This window comes from Mustela erminea, chromosome 17, assembly GCF_009829155.1.
Source record: "Mustela erminea isolate mMusErm1 chromosome 17, mMusErm1.Pri, whole genome shotgun sequence".
NCBI classification, from domain to species: domain Eukaryota; kingdom Metazoa; phylum Chordata; class Mammalia; order Carnivora; family Mustelidae; genus Mustela; species Mustela erminea.
This window is the reverse complement of record NC_045630.1, coordinates 47,512,942-47,523,526: the sequence shown is the minus strand read 5'-3', so window position 1 is coordinate 47,523,526 and position 10,585 is coordinate 47,512,942. Positions and strand designations below refer to the sequence as shown.

Here is a 10,585-nt window from a genome sequence, read left to right as displayed (position 1 = left end):
ATTGTTTTCCAGACCTTTTTGGCAATACTAAAGCCTCCACACTAGTCTATAAGGTACAGCATTCTTCTTGTAAGACAATTCATATTCAACTGTGAGAGGACCTGAGTTATGTCTAAAGTGACTCTATTTTAAAACACAGTCAAATGGTTTCAAAAGTTGAGGGTGATGGGAAATCAGTACTAATATTCAGAGTCAGGTGTAGATTACAGTGTACAAATGAAGGGCTGGCCTGGGGTTTCCTGTGGTAACAGAGATAAACAAAAATAAAGGACACATGAGATTAGTTGTGGTATCTGGCTAATTTTCTGAGCAGGCATATAGAGTAAAGCACATACCAGTGAGCATCTGTTTCCCAAAAACAAAAATTAATTTTCAGAGACAGTAGCAGCTTAAATATTTATTTAAGAAACAAACAAACAAAAATAATAATAATGCTGGCTAGCCATTAGAATGGCTTAAAGATCTTTAAAACATGTACAAAGCCTGGATTCTACCCTCAGAGATCTTGATTTAATTCATTTGGAAAGGAGTTTGAGCACTGATATATTTTTAAAAGTTCCTCAACTAGGGGCACCTGGGTGGCTCAGTGGGTTAAGCCTCTGTCTTCAGCTCAGGTCATGATCTCAGGGTCCTGGCATCAAGCCCCACACTGGGCTCTCTGCTCCACGGATAGCCTGCTTCTCCATCTCTCTCTGCCTGCCTCTCTGCCTACTTGTGATCTCTCTCTGTCAAATAAACAAATAAAATCTTTTAAATAAATAAATAAATAAGTTCCTCAACTAATTCTAACTTGCAACAAGGATGAGAATCACTGACATAAAGTTATAACACACAAGGAGAGCCTTTAATATCTAAATCTTATCATCCTTTATTAGACTTCTCTTTATATCTAGAATGTGGCTGAGAAGAACTGCAAACTCAGTGACCTCAGCAGAGAAAGGAGGAATCCCAAGGTGGCAAGAATAAGTAAGAATCAGCTCCAAACCCTTCAGGTCACATTACTATGTTATCTTCCAAGGAAGCCGGTCTCATGTTATGAACTGATTTCTGAAGCAATCTCGCTGGCAGTGATGAAATGAATCCTGAGTTTCTGGGAATGAAACTGGTAGGCAACCCACCAAAGTTCTATTTGATTTGTAGAACCTGAGTCAAGTAACCCATAAGAGTCTTCAACATTGACTCCACATTCATAACTGAGGATGATGATAGAATCAGCAGTCCTTTGAATAAAGGTGAGGTCCAGTTCACCTGCCACCTGACATTGTCTACTTCTAGACCTTTCTTCTTGTTTCCAGAGACGTTTCTCTTTTAGACAAACATGCTTAACAGCATATTCTTAAACAAAAGGTACATTCTCTCTCTGAGAGGGATTTTTGAAACCAGATTTTATTTTATTTATTTTATTTTATTTTACTTTTTGCAAATATATTTTAGGACTGGGCTTCCTCCCTATGGATCAATAGTGGATGGTAATACTACTAATAATATCATAAATACCAATGGAGGCAAAAGGCATGAAGAAGTATGGATACAATGAAAGTGAAAAAAGGGAATGTTCACTAGTTTATCATTAACTATTAGCAATGATATTGTGGGACCTTATTTGAAGAAGTACTTTTTTATGATTTATTTCAAAGTTACATCTCAACAAATATTTTTTCATAACTGAATGCTTACATGGAATGAGTAGGAATTAGATAGCCAAAGGTAGGAGGAGTATAATCCAAGGCAGAAGAAACGAATTTGTATCTTCTCTAGAGAAAATGCATGTAGCATGTTTGAAAAACCGAAACATAGTGAACGAGAAGTGAGAAGAAAGAGGTAGAGGCATGGGCCAGATCAGACCTATTCGGCCTGTAATTTAGGTCTCTGTTCTAAGACCAATGAGAAGCCTCTGGATGATTTTAACTAATAATCAAATTAAATTTTTAAAGAATCTTTCTGAGCATAATTTGGCACATTCCCTAGAATAGCCCAGGTAAAGGCTAGTATCTGAGCACTGGTGTGAGAAACCATTGGCGAGGATATAGAATGTGAGAGTTCAAGAGGAAGAAGTAACAGAATTCAGAAATTAACTGATGTGAAGGAGTAAAGAAGGAAAAGAGGAAAATCAAAGATGGCCTCAGGTTTGCCCTTGAGCCTTCAAGGATCTCTTTTTTGTTCTACTATCAAAGAGTAGCCTAGTGTTTGTACCCTGTGAGTTAATGGCAGTCTGATTGGTGTAATAAGCAACGGTCATGTAGCTATATATATTTTCAACAGAGATTTATTTCTGCACTTCTAAAGTCTTCATGTGGATCATTTTTCAGTTCGTAACAACATACAATTGCTACATAATAATTTTAAGATGTCTAAATCTATAGCAATTTTCTCCTACAAAAAATCATTCCCAATTTCATCACTCAGCTACCAAGGTCAGTAGTTTCCTGCTCCTCGGAGCCTCTGACAGAGCCAGTGGGAATGAGCACTGCCTCCAACAGCGAACTTAATATTTACTCCCTTCAGCAGAGCCTTCTGTGACTTTAAGCAATCCTCCCTTTGCATCAGACTGGTAAGAAACGGACACAGATACAGCCATGTTAACAAGATCAGGGAGTTGATGCTGGTGACAAACCACCTTTTTAGGAGGTCAGAACGCCCCAGCAATCTGTTTCTGCATGCCCGGGGGCAAGAGAACTATGTCTGTGACAGCAGATACAGTGAACCATAGCTGGATACAAGATGTGGCAATTACGACACAGGTGAGTCTGCAGAGTGGTCAATATCAAAAACACAAAACAAATGACTTACCCTTGATCGTCTTCTGCATCCTGCGGTTTATTCTGTGATGATATTGGAAGAGTTACAAAGAAACAATTGTAATTCGTGAAAATCGTCTTCTGTCTGTGATACAAAAAGACGTTAAATTACTTCACTAAGTTATGTCGATGTTAAATGAGTTTTGTAATTGCTTTGGTGACTATTTTATATAAAGAGGTAAACAAAAGGAAAATGTTAAGGAATAGTGAAAGATGCCAGGGAAGTTTGATTCTTTTAATACTGAAAAATTGCTCTGAGACCAAATAATTATAAGGCAAGCAGATCTTATCAATATCTTGTAATAGCGGCTCTTTAAGAAAGACTTTACAGGGCACCTGGGTGGCTCAGTGGGTTAAGCCGCTGCCTTCGGCTCAGGTCATGATCTCAGGGTCCTGGGATCAAGTCCCGCATCGGACTTTCTGCTCAGCAGGGAGCCTGCTTCCTCCTCTCTCTCTCTCTCTGCCTGCCTCTCTGCCTACTTGTGATCTCTCTCTGTCAAATAAATAAATAAAATATTTAAAAAAAAAAAAGAAAGACTTTACAAATAGTACAGAAGCTATTTTGAAATACTAAGCTTTTGCTCTTAACAGATTCTTAATAATACACTTTTCATGGTTTGTTACTTGCAGTACATGGATATCAATACCCCAAAAGGACTTAAGGAAATCATTTTATTTAATGATTATAAAGCGATTTTAGCTTTTAGAACTATCAGATAAATATCATAAGCATATTAGTAAATAGGTTAAAAAAAAGTTTTAACAGATTTCTTGTTTCAAAAATAGGTGCCCTGGAATATTTACATTTCAAAGTGATCAAAGAACCATCCTCTCTCCTGCTCATTTAGGCTTTTCCCATTATAACAATGATTCAGAGGTAACTGATTACTCTCCCTCTTGCTTCAAATTGGATTGCAACTTGTTTCCTAGTCAAGGATAAATCTTAATTTCACTAAAGTGAGAAATGAGGATTGCCCACACTAAGTTGGAGGACGTGAGTAATTCAAAATAAAGAACTTTACTCCTTTAGTTAGAGATAATAAATCAAGCACAGCTACTTAATTATTTTTAGCAACATGTTTTCCAGTGGAAATTTCAGTCATTTCATAGTCATTTCACAGTATGTTTTTTGCCAAAAACATTAAAAATCAATTAGTTTTCATTAAAAAGTGATCATAAGATATTCCATTTTCAAATCAAATCATTTGTAGCTTAGTTGGTGCAAAACATCTAAAATTAAAGTATTTTTCAAGATTATTACTGTTTTCTCAACTTTTTCTGTCCAAGTTTGAATTTTTAGTTAAGGTAATACCATTTCTGTTATATTTATGTTGCTTTAATGATCTGGACATTTTTATTTTTCTGGGAAATATACATTTATAAAATCTTTAACCTAAAACTTAAGGTCACCTTCTTCATTGAATATTATTATAGATTAAAATAATCTTTTATTATATTAAGCTGTGAGGTTATGGTGTTCATGCATTACTGCAGTATAGCCAAACGTGTCCTGCCAAATGCGTATCACAAAATGCCAGTTCCCTTGTGAGATCCTATGACCATTATAGGCTAAGTGTTTGTGTCTCCCTCAAATCTGCATTTTGAAATAATATCCTCCAGTGTGATGGTATTAGGTGCCTTTGGGAGATAATTAGGGTTAGATGAAGTCATGAAGGTGAAGCCCCAAGAATGGGATTAATGCCCTTAAGAGTTTCAGAGAGCTTGCTTCTCCCTACTCTCTGCCCTGTGAGCATTCACCAAGAAGACAGCCACCTGCAAACCAGGCAGTGGGTTCTCACCAAATGCCAAACAAATCTGCCTTGATCTTGGACCTCCAAGCCTTCAGAACCATGAGAAATAAATCTCTGTTGTTTAAAGGCTCCAGTCTATTGTATTTTATTAAAACAGCCCAAGCAGACTAATACAGTAAGTAAATAAATTATATGTTGGGTTTCATCCATATATAACTTAGATAGTATTTAGATGAGATTTTGGACTTTAGACTTTAGAGTTGACGCTGAAACAAGTTGAGAGTTTTGGAACTGTTGGGATGCAATGAATATATCTATATTTTTAAAGATTTTATTTATTTATTTGACAGACAGAGATCATAAGCAGGCAGAGAGAGGAGGAAGCAGGCTCCTTGCTGAGCAGAGAGCCCGATACAGGGCTCGATCCCAGGACCCTGAGATCATGACCTGAGCTGAAGGCAGAGGCTTAACCCACTGAGCCACCCAGGTGCCCCTGCAATGAATATATTTTGCAGTAAAAACACACAAACAAGCATGAATCTGGGGGATGGGGACAGGGATGGAATGTTCTAGACTTAATGTTTATATCCCCCCACCCTACAAATTCATCTGCTAAAGCCCTAGCCCCCAGTGTGATGACATTAAGGGCTGCAGTTCCTTAGGAGGAAATTAAGATTTGATGAGATCACAAGGACAGAATTCTCATCAATAGGACTCGGGCCCTGATAAAAGTCCCAAGAGAGTTTGCTTCCCTCTACTTTCTGCCATGTGGGGATCCAAGAAGACAGCCATCTATAAACCAGGAAGCAGGTCCTCACCAAACATTGAATCTGCTGATGTCTTGATCTTAAGACTTCTCAGCCTCCAGTACGGTAAAGAAGAAATGTTTGTTAAGCCACTCAGTCTACAGTATTTTAGTTCTTGCAGCCCAAATGGACTAAAATTGATAGACTGACAGATTTCTTTTGTGGGTTTCATTCTATGGTCTCCATTCAAATTTAGAATACAATACATTTGATGCATATTGTCATAATTTTTGACATATGGCAATCATCAGTATTAAAGAGTACTTACAAGTTAAAAATGATTCCTTTAGCCTTATATCATTTATTTGTGCCCTGTATGACTAAGCACTGTATTTAGAAACCTCAACTTCAGTACTTACCTCAGGTCTAGTAATAACATCTCATAGCCCTGTCTTTTGAAAGTTGAGAGTTTTCAGAGAAGCAAATAAATGTTCCTGTTCCAAGACCATCTCAAGCTTTCTTATTCTATGTGAATATTAATAACATACAGATCCAGGGAATGATAGTCCATAAATTTAGGAATGTTTCCTTTCAGAGTTGTATTTAATTTCCAAATGCAAAGCTATCTAGCCGGGTATCACATGAGATGAAACGTATTTTGTAGACAGTAAAAACAGGGAAAATATGAATCTCTGTGTAGAACTATAGATTTCTCCAAAATGAGACTAAATTATTGTACAGTTCGTTAAAGATCTCTGCTGTATTTATACTTAGGAAGACAGATCATTATTTTGTTTCTATTGAAACATTTTTAGCTATAAAATAATTCTATTGTGTAGTAAGATAGAACACAGACTTTAATTATAAGCTGAATAACTATATTTTTAGGACCACTGGTATATTACATTGATCCACAATAATTAATGCTGACATGTCCCTCCAAATAAAATAGCCTGGAAAGCAATCTTACTAAAAACAACAACAACAACAAGAAGAAAAAACAGAGAAGAGCAAAATGAAATAAAATGGTCTACTACTTCACAGGATGAAGTCTTAATTTAAAAAAAAAAAAACATTTTATTTATTTATTAGAGAGAGAGAGAGCATGAGTGGGGAGAGGGACAGAGGGAGGGAGAAGCAGACTCCCCACTGAGCAGGGAGCCCACCTGGGGGCTTGAACCCACCTGCAGCTCCATCCCTGGTCCCTGGGATCATGATCTGAGCCCAAGGCAGATGCTTAACTGCCTGAGCCCCCCAGGCACCCCAAGCATGGTCAGTCTTAAAAGTTTCACAGCAGATGCTACTTAATTTGTTGAATTTTCCCCAAATCTGTCCTTATATGTTGCAGTCCTTGAAATTTGATATCATCATTATTGCAGACTTAATCAAATTGAAGAACGGCTGATTTGTACATCGTGTCTCAGCCAGGATTCAATCTAGAGAAAGAAACCACACAGTGATTCAGACAGACAAAGCTTAATGTAGAGAATTATTATCTGCAGCAGAGCTTTGGAGCAAGGACAGATGGATCAGTAATAAGTAAAGAGAACTTGAAAACAATATGGCAACAGCAGCATAAGGAGCGTGAGTCGTCATCAGAGTTGAGGCAGAGTGCCCCACAAAGAGACCCCATGACTGACATCAAGACTATCAGAGGTGGCACAGCTGTGGCTCACAGAATTGCAGAAGTCACTGTGGTACTTGCATTGGTAGAACTTGCTGGAAATTTCAGGAGAGTCGCTCATGGGGAATGTCTCACTGGAGGCACTCAAGGAAAGCAGCATCTGAGGGGCTGCTGAGGGTGGCTTCTGGCCCCTGGAGAGGTGGACTGGAGAAGGGCAGGCGCATCGGAAGTCTGGACTGGAAGCTGCACCCGCTGCAGGAGTCAGTCCCTTGCACGGAGAGAGCAGGTTACTTCCAGGATTTTTCATCCATGCTCCTGGGTATTTCCCAATATGCAGAGCAGGCTACATGGGAGGCAACAAAAATCCCCAGGGATCTCTCCACCATGCTGCTCTGAAAGGCCCGGTTTCCTGGTCTGTCTTCCTTCTTTGCACTTTTCAGTCTTCTGATGCTTGTTTGATAAATAATATCTAGAGTTTGTATCTGTACTTAGCAGGAGGAATAGGCTTCGTTTTCCTGGAGCCCAAAGTCTATCTATGCATTTAAATTTTGTTTTCCCTCTAACCAGTGCTTTTCTGGTCTTTAAATTAGTGTATTGGGACAGTATTCTCTGGTTCATAAAAAAATATTTCTCTTCTAGCACCTACATTCATTCTTTTCCACCTTCCTTTTCTTTTCTGCTTTTCCCTCCCTTCTCTTTGTTCACTTCTCTACCTCTATCCTCCCTGACCCTTCCTTCCTCCCTCCTTTTTTCCTACCACATAGTTATTCAGAAACTATTATATTAAGAAGTGATTCAGCGGGTTTTTTTATGGTTATCTTTTCCAATGAGATGGCCTTCAGGTTTTTATGTCGGTGTTTCTTCACGTTTGTATTGCTTTATATAGAAGGGACAAAAGGAGTTTTGTAGTTTCAGAACATAATTGGTTAAACAGTTGAAGTTTTGGCAAAAAGCACCAAGGGTTTTCACCATCAGAAATAATTTTTATTATTTATTTTAAGCGATTCAATGTAACTGGTAGCAAAATGGTACATAGACAATAAACAGAACCGATTCCCATAAGATTACAAGGACTATTATTGACTTTATGTTTTATTTTTTGTGTGCAAGTTAAGTATTTTAAAAAGGCAACAGTTTGTTAAAAGGCTTTTAGAAGCATTTTTTATGCTTTAAATAACAGAAAACTAATAAACTATGAATATTATAGTAAGCTGTTATGAATTGTGTCAATTATTAAATTTGGGCTAATGTTCTTCATCAAAAATAATTCTTGTAAAATTTATGAAATAAAACTTTTAGTTTTGTAGGAAATATAGTCATGTTCTAGCTTAGAGTCCTAGTCTTGACAATGGTCAAAATGCAAAAGTACTAAACGAGATCTCGTGGGGAAATAGAATATTCATAAACTCTTACATTTATTCCTAAAAATAACTGTAATGGAGTAATGAAATGGCAACTCAAAGAAATAATCACATTTGATTACTGATGTGCAAATATAAAATAAGTTAATAAACCCGTTATTGTTATCTATTACAAATATTAGTTCAATTCTGCCTTTAGTTTGAATAATTTACAGGTGAATATATAAGTTTGTCCAGTATATTTCACATGTCTACAATGTACATGCATGAATATGCATACAATCTTTGTTTTAAGGTCTGCTTCCAATTTTAAGTAACTTATTATAAATTCTCTACTTCCCTGTCTGATTAAAGAAAGTTAAAGATAGGCTCTCCCTGTTTTAGAGGAAATTCTTGGTGTTTTTGTTATTTTAAAATGAGAATAATGGAAAATACTAAAAAACAACAATAACAAATAGGCATTTCATCCTCTCTAAGCCAAATTATACAATGGCTATCAGCTATAATTTCACATGTTAGGATTTACATTTTCATTTCTATAGAATTATTTGGGGAGTTTTAGGCTTTCTTTATTATTTTTTTTTTTTAATTCTTCCACTATCTTTCCAACTTATCTGCTTCTTTGTGAGGAGAAGGGAGAAAATGTCCCTTTCTAGTCTTACATGTCCAATTTTTTGTGAAATTAAAATTCAATGTCAAGGCCAGAACTTTTTGAAGATACAAAATTAGAGGAAAAATATCTTTTTAAATTTACCGATGTCTCTCTCATGGGAATACCTTAACAGATTCCAACCTCCTGGTAAACTGTGCTCTTGTGCTTGTCAGTCTGTTTCTGAAGGGGAATAAACCAATAAGATAATACCAAGGATCAATTTATACTTAATTTATAACTATAAAATTCTTCATGATTTATATTACATTTCAATGGCAAAAACTATCTATCTTCACTACATGTTTTTTTTGTTCTCACAGTGTTAAAACCTATGTCCTACAGACGATTTTTCAAAATTAAATCAAATTTTTTAACATACCATTGTTTCGTGTATGAGTATTTCAATACAAAAGCATAGAGGACTTTAAATGTTTTGAAATGTCCTTTTATTCCATAAAAGGTATAATTTTGCCTGTTTGAATTTTAAAGTACCTTTCTAATGAAATATGCTATATAAATGATAAAAATGTTAAAGCTCAAGAGCCTAATGAAAACCAATACTGCATATTTCAGTTAATGTTTCAATTCTTGGCTTCAACTGAAGTCAACATATGTGTTTTCAGTATTTTTTCAGTTAGGCATTCTTTTATGAGAATAATAAATATTTGATTTCTAACACTTTTCTTGGCATACAATGTGTGTCAGACATTAAGTAAGCAAAAAGTTCAGATACTTATTTTTTGTTTGTTTTGGTTTCCTCAATGTTATAAAACATGCTGTGAATACCTCAAATTCTAAAATGAGTATGATACCATATGAAAAGGCAACGAAAAAGGTTAAAATTATTTAAAGATTTATACTCTAAAGCAAACTGATTCTTACACAAAAGTCAGCCATACAAGTTTGTTGGTTAATCTTTGTGTAGATGCTAGACATTTATGATGAACTCAATTTTATAAAATGCAAGTTTAAAGAATATAATATGACTTTAATCTTTAAGAGGCGCCACAAACTTCTATGACCATTGTGATGCACCAAATACAGTTGGAGTTTTTTGTTTACTTTCATAAACCCTTAACACTTTTAAAAATTACCTTCATATAGTTTGGATTGTTGTCAAACAAATAACCGATTTAAATTTTTTGTTTTAATTTAGGTTTTTAAAATCATTCCACTGATGTCTTTCAAATATCAATAGGAGTACCAATAAGCAATACTTCAACTTTCAAAATAATCTATACTTCTAAGAGAATAGATTGCTTTTAATATGAGAGAACTGAATATATTCTGATCGAGTTTCTTTCCTGCCAGCAGCACTCATTCTTCCCCTAAGAGTTAGAGTTGTTGCAAGCAAGATTCTTGTAGGGAAAAAAGGTCTCTTATTTTCCTTTTATCAAAGCTGAGTTTCCTCCCGAGAATCTTGACCCATGGCATTGCAGATGCTGTTTTTTCGACTGGGTTCACTGTTTGGAAGGTATGCCAGTGGATCTGGTCGGATTAAGTATCTAGGAAAAGAAAACAAAGCAAATAACTGTAATAGTAAATAAAGGCAAAACTAAGTCACACTTACACTTTAGCCTGCTGCCTCAAATATATTTAGCTTTTAGGTCGTTTAAACTGTGTCTATGCATAGCACCTGTAGAAGGACTCACT

General features: G+C 35.9%; 1 protein-coding gene across 3 annotated transcripts in view; it reads right to left on the bottom strand.

The window, feature by feature from the left end:
- Positions 1–6,416: 6,416 nt before the first annotated feature.
- The window catches only part of KCNT2 (potassium sodium-activated channel subfamily T member 2), a 250,958-nt gene continuing 246,789 nt past the window's right edge, over positions 6,417–10,585 (bottom strand). For all 3 annotated transcript variants that reach the window (XM_032318559.1, XM_032318558.1, XM_032318557.1), the window contains one exon: positions 6,417–10,437. In XM_032318559.1, the coding sequence (XP_032174450.1) occupies positions 10,326–10,437 (112 nt within the window). In that variant the 3' untranslated portion in view covers positions 6,417–10,325. The remainder of the gene's footprint in view (positions 10,438–10,585) is intronic.